Source organism: the organism of the source record quoted next, unplaced genomic scaffold, assembly GCF_019419815.1.
Source record: "Pyrus x bretschneideri cultivar Hongxiangsu unplaced genomic scaffold, Pyrus_bretschneideri_v1 Contig39, whole genome shotgun sequence".
Classification (NCBI taxonomy): Eukaryota; Viridiplantae; Streptophyta; class Magnoliopsida; order Rosales; family Rosaceae; genus Pyrus; species Pyrus x bretschneideri.
Window position 1 is genome coordinate 3,293,342 of NW_025999712.1, and position 18,124 is coordinate 3,311,465.

At 34.9% G+C, this 18,124-nt stretch overlaps 1 protein-coding gene across 1 annotated transcript; it reads right to left on the minus strand.

Moving 5' to 3' along the window:
• Positions 1-10,513: 10,513 nt before the first annotated feature.
• On the minus strand, positions 10,514-16,505 carry LOC103964669 (oxysterol-binding protein-related protein 3C). The gene is made up of 10 exons (XM_009377621.3): positions 16,097-16,505; positions 15,038-15,131; positions 14,719-14,835; positions 14,564-14,636; positions 14,359-14,477; positions 13,910-14,031; positions 13,296-13,472; positions 12,745-12,889; positions 11,678-11,856; positions 10,514-11,464 (listed from the first exon to the last, which is right to left on the minus strand). Exons 1-10 carry the CDS (start codon positions 16,192-16,194, stop codon positions 11,218-11,220), a joined length of 1,371 nt encoding a protein of 456 aa, XP_009375896.1. The 5' UTR covers positions 16,195-16,505; the 3' UTR covers positions 10,514-11,217.
• Between the last annotated feature and the right edge of the window lie 1,619 nt (positions 16,506-18,124).

Below are 18,124 nucleotides of genomic sequence, written 5' to 3' on the forward strand. Positions count from 1 at the left end.
TGGTGTAACTATTTTAAAAAACTGAACTCAAGACTAACTATAAAATATAGTATATTTTCTAAAAACATAAAAATTGAATTTTTAGAGTTTTTAAACTTAAACTTACTCATTTTTTTTTTCTCTCCCTCCTCCCATCTTACTCCAAATCTATCTCTCTCTTTTTTCTTCTTTCTCTCTCCTGTTTTTTTTTCACATTTTTCGTCTCTCCTCCAATCCGCTATTTTCATTCTCTCGGTTCTTTCTCACACTCATCTTCCTCTCTATGTCGTCCAATCATCTCTCTTCTTTCTCTTTCCTTCAATCATCTCTTACTTTCTTTCCTCCTCTCTCCTCTTTCTCCCTTTCGTGCGATCCCCTCTTTTTAGATCTCTCTTGTCTAATTTAAGTCGTAAGATTTAAAAATTTTAAATCGCAAACCAATCAAGTTTCTAAGTCTTAAAAAAAATTATTTTCAAGAAATGTTCTTAAAAAATGTTTTGAGAAATGATAAAAAATTTCAAATGGGATACCAAACAGGCCCTTAGGTTTTAACCTAGAAACAGTTTTTTTTACTCCAACTCTTATTGATTAAAATTTTAGCCCCAAATTATTAAAGAATGAATTTAAGCTAATTTTTTTTCTTAAAGTAACTTTTTTAAAAGAAAAAATTATGTAGACTATCTTAATTTAATTTTATGAACATTTTAACTTTAAAAAATTTGACACCATAAAACTTGTGAAACACTATGAAAAAAATATGAAACACATAAAATAAATTCTTTTTAATTACTTTAGTCATTGGATTAAAATTTGGACCGTTAGATTTTTTTTTTTTTTTTTTTTTTACCGTTGGATTTCATCAAATTAGATTTTAACCATTAGATTCAATGAATTTATAAATATAAAACTAAAAAAAATATACATATATGGTGGACCAGTTCTACTAACCCACTAACACTGAGGGAATCCTAGGCTAAACTTAGCCCATAAATGATTTTTGAGTTTTAACTCATATTTGCCCCCCAAGGGTTGGAGTAAGTTTAGAGTAGGTCTTAGAGAGAAGAGTGTAAGCAGTTTATTAAAGTCTAACTTAAGTATCAGAAGATTACGCAAGCAATGCACCAGTATCAAACAAAATTCTCCGACTGTCAATTGTTTTTCACAAGCATCGCACTAGCGTCACTCTCTTTACTGCGTACGAATGTTTTTTTTTTTTTTATTGCGTGATATTAGGAGAGATCTGTACAAATCATATTCATCTGTTGTTTAACATGAAGAGAAACTCAAGCTCTCAATTGGTTTCCTCAAGCATCACACTAGTGTCGCCCTCCCTTTAGTAATGTTTTGTTTGAGTGTACGATGTCCATTATTGTTCATCAAATGAAATTATTCATTTGTCAATTGTTTTTCGTAAGCATTGTACGCGTATCACGCTCTGGTACAAATCATGTTTAAAGACGGAGCCAGAATTTTATTTATGTGGGAAAGTAAAATACCATGCCAATTCACTTTTAAATATTAAACAAAGTTTACCGGTTAGTCGAATGCGCTGCTACTGCAAATCTTTGCTAGTGTGAAGCTCAAGCTAACATTTCCTGTTTTTGTAAGCTCAATCTGATCGAGAGTGAAATTGTTCCAAGCAAGCAAATATGTAAGTACCAAATTACCTTCAGAATAGGTCAAGAGTTTATTTTTTCTGAATGTAATGGAAGAAATAAACCTTTTTATAATATAGAAAAGGTATTCTCATTGTCTAAGAAGGTTATAGCTCGTGTGAAATATTCAAAAGGATTAAGTGCCAAAAATACATTCATTAAGGTAAATATAGGAAGCAGAAATCCACCATGGAATGATTCAGTTGGCATGGACGAATTTTAAACCTGTATTTCATACAACGTATTTTCATTTCGATTTATGACACTGGTAAATTATGCGATAGAAGCAATTAGCCAGTTACGGATAAAACCATAAAATAATAAAGGTGGGGTAGACCGTAGAGATCCAGCCATTGAAGTCACCACTATTTTATTCCTTGCTTCCATATAATACTAATCCCTCTCTTTCTCTCTCCTCACGCTCTTTGCTCTTAGATGTAAAGCATGGTTTTTCTCTAACATGGATCCGATCATCCGTCGAGGGTGTATCCGTCATTATCTTTATCGTATTCGTCCATGCAGTTATCCCGATAAGCATGTTGCGCACTTTTTCACTGCGTTGCCAAATAAAGTATTAATTAATTGAAAAAACAAAAAAAATAGAAATTAGCAACCATAATTTATAGAAAAACTAACAAAAAGTCTAAAAAAAAAAACTTTAGTTTTAATAAAAATAACAAATAAAAGTGCAATGAATATTACCAAAAAAACCAAAAATTAAATTTTTCGTTAAAAATAAACAGTACCATAAATCTTTCGTTAAAATCCTCATAATTTATTTGAATTTCACTTTTGTTTGTGGATTTAACCGGGGTGGCGTGACGTAAGACGGAGTCCGAATCCTACGAAAAGGGAGGTCACGGTTGGTCGCTTTTTGGTGAGTGTTATTATCTCCACCCGAAAAGGACAGGAGCAAGGTGAGTCGGTGACGAGCGGGACCCGGAGGAGGGGGTGACGGAGAGGGATCTCTGTTAGGGATGACGGACACGTGGCTGTTGAAGAACTAAGATAGCTAACGGCGTTGACTTGGGGGATAAGAAGTGGCGGTCATCGCCCATCGACTCAACGGAAAGGAGTTTGGAGTGGACGCGTGGCGGGCGAAGAGGGTGGGATACCAAGTAACGAAGAGGAACAAGGACACAGAAAGCGCTTCTCCTGTGTTTTACACGGGAACGTGGGACTTATCGTAATACATGGCGTGGAGGGAGTGGCTGGATTTGGGAGCATCCCGTGGCGGTGAGAAGTATGTCAATGGGATGAGCATTTTTGTGGAGATAAAAAAAAAATAAAAAAAAAGTTGTTGGTTCTAACACAACATATCAAAGATACGTGTGTAGCCTTTTAAAGGGCAGAATTTCATGTGTACTCATTGGGTGCCCCCATCTTTTCCTCCCAATCTTGCCCTACTCATCTCCCTTGGTTAGTGGCAAAGTTAGGATTTCATGTGTACAAGAAAGAAAGGTCTCTCACACAATATGTAATTTGAATTCAAAACATGAGAGATTGAAGTAATTTGCATAAAAATTAAAAGACCCTAAAATCAACAAAGATAACTAAAAACATTGTACAAATCTCCAGAAACTCGAATATAAGGTAAAGTGAAAGTAAGAAAATTTTTAAAATATAATTGAGCTAAAGAAAAGTTGATAGAATACGGAGGGAAAGTGAAATATACACAACAATAAGAGGGATGGTGAGAAAAATGAGGCATGGCTTGGAATGGAAAAAAGATTGGATTGAGAATACGTATCAGAATTATATACAATAACAACATGATCTATTAGGGTAACAAGAATAAAAAAAGGCCGGATAGATCAAGGACCATTCTGGTCCCTTTATGGTTCTACCCATGCCCTTGTCACCCTATAAGGCCATCTCCAACCGACCCGGCCAAAGGGCCATAGACCAAAAAATAGCTTGTTTTGACCCGAAAATTGTCTCCAACCGAGAGCTAGAGCAAATGGCTCGTGGGCCCCACCCGACGAAAAATTGGAGAACTGGCCAAGAGCAGCCAGCCAACCCTATAGCCCAGCCCAAACACATGCTACTTGACGTCATGCTGACATCAGGTTATTGTTGGATTTGACTTCTTTTTTTTTTTTTTTTGACGAAATCAAAAAAAAAAAACCTACCTAAGCCCTTTCAACCCCATTTCTCACATCCTTTTCACCAATTCATATGACACTCAAAATATGTCTGAAAACCTTATTTTAATATAGTAGTTTAATTCAATTAACCATATTAATTCAATTAAAATAATAAATTATTGAGGGGGCTAAAAAATAGCCCCCTTCAGTTGGAGATGGGTTTTTTTTTTGTCAAGGGCTATGTTTTGGATGGCCTTTTGGCACCCTCGGTTGAAGATGATATAAAATATGGTCTAGCATTGTTTATTAAAAAAATAATTTCTTGCAGAACTTTAGGACGGCGATTGCCTGAAAGGGGGGGGGGTTAGGCCATCTTCAACTGAAAGAGACCAAAGGGCCATGTCCCTCTCCCCCCCCTCCCCCAACGTGTGCACAAGGTGGGAATGCAAAGTGCAAATCGAACCATGGTGTGAAAGATATGTGGAATGGGGACCTTATACAAGTCCTACATATGTTAATCTTCCGCTAATGACCTTGAGCATACATGCTACATATTACGACAATACAATTAGAGCATCTCCAATCCGAATCCATATCAGACGTATAACACATACATTTTCTACTAGTTGGAAAGTTCTTTGTTGAGAAATTATAAGGGGAAATTAGATACTCATATTGGGAGGAAAACGTAAATATATATACATCCTTTTTATCATCTCTAATAGCGAACAAATAATAATTTACATTTCCCTCATTGCAGCAAAAATTACATTTACGTCTACCATAAATGTATGTAAACATAGTTTTAACATCTTAAATTTCGTATCTTCAGTGAGAATACTTGATCTTATTAGATCGACTATATATCATTTTTCCTGTTAAAAATATAAATCTCACATCGGTAAGTAAACTAATAAGGGGGTTTAAAACTTTGCATTAAATTAAAAGATATTAAGTCTCTACATCACACACACACACACACACACACACACACATACACACACACACACACACACACGCATACATACATATATATTCATTTTAACATTCTTTATCTGATTTTGTGCCACCAAATTGTGAAACATCCCACATTTGTCGTATCTCTGAAAAAAGAAGAGTTTAAATATTTCAACCCACTCCAACTAATACCGAAGACTTTTATGATAATACCCCACACCTGTCAAACTGTGCAAGTGGTAGTTAACAAGTTGGGGACAATATCAATATTGTTGGAAGTGATGACCTTCGACTCGTCTCTCTGATAATCCTACACAAACTCTCATGAAACTTAAATCTCCTAAAACAAAAAGTGAAAACACGTGCCCTAAAAAGGGTTATTAAAATGTCAATGAACTTCATTAAAAAAAATTTGTCAATGAACTTGAATAATATGTTTATAAAAAAATTAATTGATGATCAAGATGAACTCAAAAAAGTTTAAATGATCAAGATGAACACCAAGTCAAGCAGCATGCATGGAGTCATAGTAGAGACGTGCATGGACCAGATCCTAAGCTTAAACACTTAATTCGCATGTAATATGTAAATTGATGTTTATTGACTAGTCCACAGCTTAGACGACCAATACAAAGAGATCCAGCTTGTTCTAATTCTGCCAAATCAGGGATCAAGATATGTTTTTCACTTCTAATTAGTAATCAACGTTGGTTTTTATTGTATGATCATGACGTTTTGTTGAATGTCAAGTACTTCATAATCCTCATAGTCCACCAAATTTGTATGCAGTTGAGTAATGAAATAAACAAGTAAAGACAATTGACTTCTCTTATTTCTGTCCAACTTGATATTTTTGGTTTTTTACTACACACGGGAGTTTTATACGCTTTGATTCTTCAGATATTTGATTGCAAAAATAACATATTAACCCTCTAATCGGATATTGAAAAAAGAAGTCACAAAACAAATAGTTTTAATTGACAGCTTAACGCACTAGAACTAACTATAGTCTAAATTGATAATCTAACGTAGTAGAACATATTATCAGAGAACATAACATTTCTTATCGAGCAACACTTTTTCTATTATTCATGCATAATTATTTCATCCATTAATTAATATCAAGGCATAATTAGTTATCTAATTATTGTATATGTTATACATCTGTTTTTTTTTTTTTTTAATTAATCGTTTAGATCTGGTAGAACTGGAAAGTAGCTAGATTTGAATACAGGTATTCGGTTGAAATAGTGTGAGATAATGACATGCACATGATGGATGTAGAATGCACATGTCAAAGTAAGACGGTTTAGCTTTGGCTGCTTGCTAAGCTGGCCCATGCATGCATGAGAGAGAGAGAGAGATGTCTACAATTGCATTCCGTTTGAATAAGGCAAAAAATGCAGCCCCAAGAAAGCTGGAAAAAGTGCATGCAGATAACGATTTGTAGTTTTATTAGGATAAAATCTGGGAAAAGCAAATAAATGTGTGATTCCAATTAAATTGAATTAAAATGATAAATCAGAAGGAAAATAGCGTTGGGAGGTTTTGAAGCGTATGGTTATGGTATGATCGGTGCTGGTGGGCCTTTAGAATTAAGATTATGCCTTCATTTGTTCTCAGCCTTGTTCAACTGCCAGCTGATCATCTCATCTTGATCTTACCCATTCGGATTTGGAATTTCCAATACTAATAGGGACCACAAGTTGCCTGTCGGTTTCTGCCAATGACTTTGGAATCTTGCTTTAGTTGGCTATATATATTGTAGAGCAATTACAAAGAATAAGTCCACCGTTATCGTGACATATCCACTTAATAATATTACACGTATCCATACGTTCAAATGTGCGTAAAAAAAATAATAACTAAATAATTAAATGTTTGAAGTATTTATAAATGGGTGAATGAGTTTTTTACATGGTCACAGTTCAAAAACTTGATTTTTCTGTTTCAGGTTTATGTCATAATTTACGTGTATGAGATATACTAAAACACAATACTTCAAGTACCTAGCCGATCGTAAACTTTTAACTCATTTAGACTCTATTGAAACTCAAGATTCATTGACAATTATATTAGTTTACTCGTACATAAGCAACTCATGCTAGTCGTTTTTATGCTTGAACAACTAGTTGTTTTTCCACTTGAACAATGACAATAAAATATAAAGCACAAAAGAGTACAAAACACACAAAATTTCTATATATCATCATCAATGTTTTATGCAAATAGGAAAAGAAAAGTGTTCCATTTCATGTTTCTTTTAATTTAAAGCGAAAGTTTGGAGGATTGAAGTTAAATTGAAGTTCACGTAAGATGAAGGGTTTCTTGACGTAAAAGGGAACATCAGATCTCATTCATTTTGTTGAGAGGTGGGAGGGGTAATGGTTGGAAGTGGCGGTTGAGAAACTCTTTGCTCCCTGTAGCTTTTCTGTTACGTGGAGCCTTTCAACAGAGACTTTGTAACCCAACAAGAAGAATATTATTAATCATGGAATAGTTCAATAGTTGAGGACGAATTTAACGTTCGTATTTTATTTGTCTTAGGTTTGATTCCTGGTATTTGTGACTCGTACAATAGTGGACATGGGAGGTTGTAATGCTTCTGAGAATCTTCCCAGCATCCGGAATGTTAGATTGTCATAGCGAAGCCACCAACTGATCCATTTTAGAGAAAAAAAATATTATTGGACAATATGTTATCTTAATTTTATTTATAAAAAAAACATAATAAATGTCTTTTTTTTAAAACAAAAAACTATATCTACACTAAGGAGGGAGGGGGAGGACTTAGCCTCATAATTGGCTAGCAATAATGTGGTTCAAATTTGCCTTTGTTAAGAATTGGACCTAAAATCTCTCATTTACAAGTAAATAAGAATACCACTAAACCGTTGTACTAAATCACAATTAATAAATGTTAATTATTATTGTTTTTTTTCTTCTTATAAATTAGAATTAAGCGGCAGGAGATTCTTATTCGTTAGGGTTGGGATTAGATTACACGCTACTTACAACTGTTTTATTAATCTCAGCATAGTTGACTTCACCTTTCTTTTATTTTTTATTTTTTATTTTTTGTTGGGAAGAAAATTGTGGGAAAATTGATATATGTCATGACATTATTCAGATACGGTGGCTGGCTCACCCATTCAACAATTAATTCGTTCTCTCATTAAAAAATCAAAACACAAGTCATTTTCTTATATTTCATAAAAAAGTTATAAAATTCGTTCGAAAGTACTTTTAAAATAAATATTTTTAAAGATGTTATTTTTTTAATTATTGCACGTTCTACTCAGGCGACCGCGTATGTAGACTAAAGAAACCAAAGAAGCAGAAAAGAAAATAAACTCTTGGCCAAAGAGCACATGGTTTATGAGGTTTCTTATTTAGCCTGTAAAATAGTGTGAGAGTTAATTTCCAATTCCAACGAAGCATGGCATAATTGACTATGATATGTCATTGACCCATGAGTCATGACCAACCCTATCCAGGTAAAGAGGAAGAAGATTGGAACAATATTCAAACTATTTATTTTCTTTTTCTTTTTATTTATTTAATTATATCTCCAAATAATTCCCAATTATTATTCCCACCCACATTGGAGATGAAGAACCTATTCGGATTTACAGGTTTGCAATGGTGCAATGCAAGACTTCAAGTTGCCTAAGGGATAATCATGTAGAACTTTTAATTTTAAGGACATTAAGATGATGCTAAAATTATTTATTTAAAGTTTTGCAACACTTTGTCACCTAGTATTACAGTTTAGTAAATTTCTTTTTATTTCTCAGTGAGAGGCCTCAAGTTCGAATGTTGAAAATTGCGAGTTGGCAACTAATTTATTTCTCCACTCTTCTTAGTGTGTGTGTATATATCGTTGTGAGTGTAAATATATCGTTGTATATATATAAAAAAAAAAAAAAAATTGCAAGACTTATGACCACTATTGTCCACGGAAGAGTGGGTGACGGCCATTGTGAACTATTGATCGATCGAAAAAACTATTGTGTATAATCTGACATGGTAAACTAACGTGATCTTATCAATTTACTCGAATTACAAAGTGTATAACATTAATATTGCATGGCAAGCTGATGTGATATTGTCAATTTATATACTTTGATTATAACACATGGCGGACAACATCTTTATACCAAACGTATAATATTAATAAACAAACACGTGCTATAACTTGAATTCAATGGTAAATATTGTAAAACCATTTGTGAATGACAATGAATTATGCCGAGAATCTTTGAGAGAGTAGTTGACTTGATAATCAAGTTAATGAAATCTTTCATGATTCTTGGAGCCTTAAGGGAATAAACATATTAGAGTCCTAATTACTTGCAATCAATTTATGGGCCTTTTATTAAGAGAATACAAAATATAAGAGTCATGAAGGGACTCTAATTGATTAGAAAAATTAGGGTGGATATCCTTTCCATTAATATGGTGGAATTGGTTGAAACCCTAGCTATATAACCAAGAAGCAGTCCTTGCTTCCATACCGTCAGAATCTCACAAAACTACAAACCTATTTCGCTAGTAGAATTCATAAAGAGGTATCGGAAGTAGAAGACTACTTCGACTTTGCACCAAAAGCACTCATGGCGACAGGTAAGTATTTCACGATCATATGCATGCATGCCATTAATGCCATGCCACATGCATATGTGAGTATAGTCTGCATATTGTTTTCTTTTGTAGTCCTAATACCATGATGTTAGATCTTGGGATATTCTTACAAATATCTCAATGGAACTAAGAATATAATAGACACCCTAGATACTCATTAATAGTGTTTTAGAGGGTCTTTAATGCATGAGAAATACTCTCATGTCATCGGTGATGTCAAATGATAAATATCTATTTGATAACACTCTTTGAATACACAGTGTGCATTCACTAGACTTGTGATGCCACTAAAGCTTGCATTGGTTTCAAAAGAAAACCTCATCTAATGTAATAACCAAATTGTCATATTTGAGTATATAAATGGGGGCCTGGTATTAGGCAACTATTAGAATTTAGTTGGACACATAAACCAAACAAGCAAGTAAAAGTGCAAGTGCCTTCAAGTGTTGGGGTAGGACGTGGGAGTCGTAGGACCACCACTCTTTGTCTATTACATTTCTTTTGTAATTCAATTGTTTTGGGAAAATACCAATTTTTGGTCATTTGAAGTTTTAAATGCAAGGGGCGGAAAAGCTGTTGTTGATGGAGCCGTCAAACTTGTTAAATTGGGAGGGACATAAAATTTGAGAATCTCTTCACCAGGGTCCATAAATGATGGGGACATTACTATATTAAGACCCATGGGCCCTTGATTTGAAATGAATGTGGGGGCCATGATAACATGGGCCCAAGGTGCCATTGTGGTATTTGAGTTTCAAATGTATACCATGGTCTTTCCAAGCCAAGAGGAATGAATGCACAAAGAAATTTAGGTTGGGTTGCCTAATTAAGATGACTTTCACACGGGAGAGCAATTAACAGAGAACAGGTTTACTATTGCACGAATTTCTAGTCTAATAATATAATATCATATGAAGAGAAACTTACACATAACATTGCATTATTGAACTAGGATACGCCATTATTGCAATGAACCCTTTCGTGTAAGTCCTCCCACACCAGGTGCGATTAGCGCAAGCTTGGGTGAGAACAAAATACTTGAGTAATACCCAACGAACTTTGGTGGAATGACTTGGGTAGGAGGCACGACCACATCATACATAAAGTACTTCTCATAGAACATGAGATTCCATGTGACACGACACTTCACATTGGTCTGATCCAATGTGAGAGTTGTCCTGCTAAATCATAGAAGAGAACCATGATGAATTCGATTATATTGGTCCTAAATTGAAGGATTATTTTCCTTTGTTCTATTCACTATGATCATCATTTCACAAAACATGAAAATGAAGGTTCAAATTTTAAGTAACCATACATCACCCCCTTAGAGCATATAGATAACCAAGAGAAGGGGAAACAAAACCAAAAGGGCAAAAAATGATTCATATTTTTGTACAGTAAACTAGTGTATTTCTTATCCCAACTCGGGTGTCCGTAAAGCGATGTGCATCAACTAAATGAAGAGAGAAGAAGAAACATGGTCCATGTCTAGAAGGGAAGGGTGAAACCACCACCCAGTAAGATGACATAACACCAACTCTTACTCGAGGCTCAGAGCAGTGATGTTGCTCCATGGACATAGCTGTTTCTACCGCACGTCAGAAGACCTGGCAATGCATCACCGCGATATCATAACATTTACCAGAGACTCATGTAATCTTTTCCATGTCTTTGCTTCTCTCTTTTGCAGACTAGAAGATCTTGGTAACAAACAGGAAAAAATTTGGTGGGAGAGGGAAGGAACAAAGAAGAGCAAGGATCAACCGGAAAAGAATTATGGAACGGGATACAACAATGTACACATGCCAACAGAAGACAGACTGCTTCCACAAGCGAAAATGTTCCCGAACCAGCAGCAAAATCCAATAAGCTAACACGAAGGTGGGTATACCTCATTCTGCAGACAGGTTACCAAACTGCCATGGGTTGAATTCAATTGATGTAACATCAACCACATCAATCGAGTCAGAGCTATCAATTGCGGCTTGGTGTTCAGTGTATTTATTGTTATATTGATAGACTTCCAAGTCACCCCAAGGTGTAGGTGTAACTTCCTCAGTCAAGTCAAACCATCTTGGTGTAAACTGATGATGCTTGGCCTCTCGTTCTTTCTTTTCAGCTCTCTGCCTCTCCTCCAATCTGAGAGAAAAATAGGGTAACAAAGGGGCAATCAGCTTTTTGGGGGAACATTAGACTCAATGTATGCATGATGACCGGTTATGTTAAACTGAAACAAACAAATGATGGAAGCCCATTAAAAAGACCATCACCATCTGATTCCTTAATGGAAATAACACTAAATCCTTTTCTTTTTTTTTTTTTTTTTTTTTTGAGAGAGAGAGAGAGAGAGACCTGCTTTTTTCCGCACCAGATTTGGATAGATCACCCTTCTCAAGTGCATATCTATCTGGCCGCAAACGAGAGTCTGATGCCAAAAACTTTTTAGGAGCGGTGTCAAAGCTATTTAGTTTATGTGCAAAATATGTGTACTGAAATTTGTCGTTCTTTGGAACATCAGCAACATGCCAAACCTGCAGAAAAATAAATGTATGCTATTCAGTATTTTTACCCAGAAAATTAATTAAAATCATACAAGGTCTGATCCAGTAAAAAACAATGTTCTGGAAAGAGAGCCTAGCGAACAAACTACTCATCATCTTCTTGAAACCGTTGTTTCTGTACCAAAGGACGCAGCTGAAACCCAACATACAAATACTAGTGAAGACTTTCACAAAGCACGAAAAGTAACAAGCCTTTACACCACTCTGGTGGGAGGCTAGTTGTCTTTAACTAATTGAGTAATGCTAGAGAGACTAAATTTGTAAACTAAATTTGCAAACTAAATGATGTGTCACCAATAGAAAATGAGCGCGTTTATCAACGTTTAAGTAATAATCCACTCATCAACTTCCATGTCATTTAGTTTACAAAATGTTCTACAAATTTAGTCTCCATAGCATTACTCTTAACTAATTATACACTATGGGTCATCCAAGAAATAATTGCATCAAATTCTCTTAATTACAGTCATACATCTATATATTCCTGTGTGTGCGTGCACGCGCACCTGTGTACGTGTGTGATTTAAATCCAAGAAAAGTAAATGCACATGTTGCAGATTAAACTTAGGGTGGTGCTATCCACACACCTATTTTTACCTCTCGCACACCCCTCTCAATTTCCGGCCGTCGGATCGAATGAATTGAAGAAGATCAATGGACAAAAATTAACAAGGGTGTGTGGGAGGTAAGAAGAGGTGTGCGAATAGCACTACCCTAAACTTAACTGACTGTATCAGAAAAAATAATAATGCCCAGGCCACAGATTTCACCCTTTCCACAGCACAATGACTAGAAATATTAGAACAAAATTTCAATAACAAACCAAATTATACAACAAAGACAGAGTCCATGAGTAACCTCTTTCAATTCTGTGCCTGGAAGGGGTTCCCCTTCCAAATCACATGGTTGATAACTCATTGACTCATTCCATTTCCCAGTCATCAGTATCTGAGGTTCCTCAGCAGCATTATAAACATATCCATCCACTTCATAGCGGCCAGCTCTGCAACCAAATACAACTTTTAATTGTACACCACTAGCAGGTGACAAGTGAGACGAAAGGACATGGATAACTACTTAGAGATCGTCGTATGCTCTAATTTTGGGAGCTACTGATGGAAGTCATGAAAGTGTAACAAAGTTTCGCAAATTTTACTTGATTATGCTGGAATAGATTATTTACAGCGGGATCCAATGAATCATTTAGTATGAAGCAGCCGTCTTCACTTATTAGTTTATAGAGACATTTGAAGCAATACATTAAGAGAAAACGCAGGGTCAGAAATCTATTTAGCATTGTAGAAAGTTCTAATCTCACTAGACCAGTGAATCCAAGAGTAAGAATTAACAAGGCTACAAACAATTCATAGAAAGAAGAGCAGATGTTTCATAGACATTTGAAGCCATACCCAAACCAGCCACATGGCTGAAAATATAGCACAACTTTGTCCCCAGTCGTCAGATTGGTCATAATCATCTCTCCTGGTGAATCAACCCATGTCCGGCCAAATATCAAGTTGTTTACCTTTGTGGGAGGTGGCACTAAATCTAAGACTACACCATTTCTTTTAAGAGTCACACGTGTTCTGTAAACAACATATAAATATTGTTACCAAGATTCAAGCTTCAAAGGATGACCAAGAAATAGGAAAATGCGATGATGATAAAAAAAAGTACATGATAGTAATAAAATTTCAAAAAGCTAACCATATGCATCAACAGAAGTACAAATCAACAAAACTGAAATGATATAACATATATCCATAATTCAAAAACAGTTCATCTAATTTGTTGATATGTGTATTGAGTGGCCATAAAAAAATACTATTATAATAGCAATGCGTAACCAGTTTAAGCTCACACAAAGAATTGGCTTTAGAAATCATTAAAAAACAGAAGATTAGAAAACCCTTCTATTCACACAAGGTAATGGCATCCAAAAATGTAAACTATATTGTTGGGAGAACATAAAACACATACATAACTAAATATTTGTTAAAAAACCAAGGAACCTGTGTACTACCTTCCAACAGGGTAAACATCAACAGAGTTCCCTAAAAATTTAGTCTTCAGTTTTGATGTCACATCATAAGTGAAATGATCATTTTCTGCATGCCCAGCACTCATTGGTGGATGATGACTCACCTGGAACAATGATATATGATGAATCATTTAACATTACTTCTTAAACGGAAGACAGAAGAAAATGCAAGAAAAAACTAACAATGAAGTACTCGAAAATTGAAATACGATAAAAGATTACTAGACATAAAAATAGCTTTAGCGTAAAAGATATTTTGCAAATTTCTCGGAGAAAGGGTCTTTTTGGAGAAGTTCTAATATCAAGCTTATCCAAGAAGATGGTACTATTGCTTATTGAGTGGGACAAAGGTCTAACGACCTCAAACACTCAAAAGCTCATACTCAGGACAACTAACATAGGTAAGACAGTGATATCCCCCAAAGGCTCACCTGCTCTGCAATAAATGTAACCCCTGAGTGATTAACCATTTCATAAGTCTCCCCAAGGATAGGATTGAATGGCTTCCACGTCCGCTGGTAGGCATAGTAGACCGATATTGCCCATGATGCTGCAACGGATAACATAAAAGTAATGCATCAAACAGTTATACTTGCATGTGAATCACAAAAAAGTTCAAATGAAAGGTATACTCACTGGCAAACACCAACTGCATATAAGGATCCTCACATTCATCGGCGTGATCCAACAAGTGTGAATACTCCATTAACTGTCACAGACAATGCACAATTTATACCATACTTGACTATATATACAATGTGCATAACAACACTGCAAAGATATTCACAAACCTCAGCCATTTTCTGCAGCATTGTCATTGGCTCAAAGATAAGTACAGGAAGAGTCACCATTGATGTTACATCTGAACCTATATACTTCTGCATCATCCTCCAGTAACTGTCTCGTTCCTTAAACAGTAAAAATGCAGAAAGCCAATATGTCAGGATGTATAAGAGATGTCAGTTAAAAATGAACATTATAATTTCACATTTGAAGCATAAAAACAGAAAAATTAAGCCTTCCCAATCATGAAAATAGCTTACTAAACCAGAAAATGATAACTAGGATTCCACTTTAATTTCTGGAATTAAACATGAAAATGGCATATACCTCCTGCTTCCATCTTCCTCTTTGAGCTTCCTCCTCTGCATCTTCTTTGCCTCCTTCTGGATTTATGACTTCCACCCCTTCATAACCAAGCAACCTAAAAGAGACAAGAGAGCCAGATTCTCAACTGGCAGAACTCACTGCATAATAACATCTCATAAGGACACAGACATCTTCTTCTCAATTAGTAAATTACACAAGAAAATGAAATTAGCGCAGAAAACGTACACAAAAAGCACCCATAATATAACGAGGACAACAATAATGAACATGCAAGTTATACATAAGTCTGATTAATGGCTCAATAAGAGATTCAGAAGACGTTAAAATCACGTCCCTAAACAGAACCAATCTATTAATACGATCACTCTTTGGTATATCTAAAAATTTCATTACAATTTTATTCCAAGTCATAGACTACATCTTTGGTAACTAATGGAGTGCTATCCAAGGCACCCTTCTCTAGCAAGTAATAAGCATTTCTTTGTTCGAATAATTTAAACTAAGAGATCTATAATAAGAACTGTTTAGTTTTAAATTAAATGTCCAAACTTTTAAACAAATCTAAATTGGTAGGACGATGATGATTGTAAATAACTACACACGCGAACACCAACGCACACACAAGCCGTCTCACCAGCTCATTAAAACACCACCTCAAGTTAACTCGTATAGTAATTCAAGAGCTGATACAAATACCACATTGTCTCTTTAAACTAATCTAATCATCCTAAAACCCTTCAAACTCACAATTACAAATCAAACCGCGAAAATCAAAAACAGAACTCTCCATTCAACAATTCACTCACAAAGTTGCATATCAATAACCCATATAACCAAATACATCATAGTCTTCGCATGCAAGATCAAAATGTCACAGCTCAATCCAATTACGGAACCCAAATCAAAAAGTGATTAAGAGTATATCTACAGAAAAGATTAAGCAAACAATCAGGATTTGACGACGACGACGTCGCCGCCATGAATCACCTCTAAAGGAAGATAATTTCAAGCGGAATATTGAATTACGAAGAAGAAGGGAAGAAAAAAAAAAAAGCTAACCCGCCGACGGATCGGTGCATGGCGTTGCCAAACATGGAGAGGCCGGAACTCATGGCTGCGAAGAAGCCCTTGTTCTGATCCTTCTTTGGGCTACCCATCTCCCTCCCTAGATTCTGTGCGAATTGTTCAAATCCTAATTCGAAAATTGGAAGGATGAAGGGGAAAAAAGGGTACGAAAAACAGAGGAAAATCGTACGGAAATTTAAGAAACGAAGAACCCAGATATTGGGAAGGGAGGGAGAGAGAGAGTACGCATTTTCGGTTTAGTTTTTGCGCTCCGTTTTAGGAACGCGTGTGTTCTTCTCCTTAATGAGGTCATCCCCTGCGTTGGAATGTTGTTTTGGATACTGAGATTAGTTGACCTATTTCACGGATCGAGATTCACTCCAAATTTTTTTGTCTGGAATTTAAAAGTTGAGTGATTCAAATCACTCAATTTCAAAATTTCAGCCTATTTTAGTCAATTAATCTTACTGGTCCACTTCACAGAAATATAAAACTTGAATGGTGTAGATATTTTTTTATTTCTTAACGACCCAAGTCTTTCAATTTCTTGGCTCTGGACACAAAAATTTGTACCGAAACTCATTCTTTCTTTTTTTTTTACAAACACATCAATCCAAATTAGCAACGTATTTTTTAATTGTTACAAAATACTCTTAACTTATAGTTGATATGAATTCATATATTTTGCTTTAATTTATACTCCATATTATATCGATACTTATCAATGTATTGTTCTTACTGTCTTAAAAATATTATTGTCGTTATTGTATTCATATGTTGTCATTATCGTATCAATGAAGTTAGCGGTATTTGAGCAAAAAGGGTAGTGCAGATGAGTGTTTAGAACAGGGGAGCAAGGCAGTTTTTGGTTGGTAAGTTTGAGAGGGCAACTAATTTTCCAATGTTCTTTGTCATTTTTGTTATATGTTCATGGTTGGATTTCTATAAAGGTATATTTCATCCATCAATTCACTACACGTCTGATAAAAGAAAACTTCTTAAAGAGATATATATACTTTGCTTCATCAATCCATCCACTACACGTCTGATAAAAGAAAGCTTCTCAAAGAGATGTATACATCGCTTCATCCATCCACTACGCGTCTCATAAAGGAAAGTTTCTCAAAGAGATATATACTTCACTTTATCTTAGTGTCATATATTTTCTTAATTTTATGAGGTGGACTTTTTACATGTTATAATTGTAGAATACATATGTTTCTATACAAACTTTTCTTTAGGTTAGATGACGTTATAATGCTCGGAAAATAGAATAGTTTAGAATAGAATATCTCATTGTAAAAAATCAGTTGTCTATTAACAAGGCTACACTAAATAAGTATAAAATTTAAGCTTTTAGATTGTAATGTTTCATTGTTAAGGATTGTATTAGAAAAGTGATCAAACGGAAGCTTAACTGGAGATAAACCCAATATAATCCTGCAAGTGAATTATTACCATTTTTCATACATGAATCGTTAAGAAGCATTTCTTCAGACTGATGATTTGTGCCATCATTTTTTCAGAGCGATGATTCTTCCTTCTCGCATTCGTCTTTCTGATTATTGCTTTTTGACTGTGATGGCAACATTTTCTTGATGTGTGCTATAATCATATTACACGAAAGATGGTGCAGTAGTAGAAGCATGAATGTATTGATATACTTGTTCATGATTCATGTCCTTTTTATTATGAGAGTTTTAACGAAATACTTTTGGTACTGTTCACTTTAATGAAAAACCACATTTTTACTCTAAAAAATCAATTATGATATTATTCACTTACAACACGTTTTTATCATTTTCGTTAAAACTCAAAGTTTTCAAGTCATTTTCGTTTTAGTTTTTCTTTTTATTATATGCTCTTGCAGGTGGGGTAATTTGTATTCCTCAAAGGGACTCTATATCTATTGGGCACATTGCAGCCATTCGTCTTTCTGATTATTGCTTTTGGACTTTGGTATATTTTTTAATATGACGGTCTTGTATTAACTGAAGAGTAAAGACATTAACGTTTTAAGCC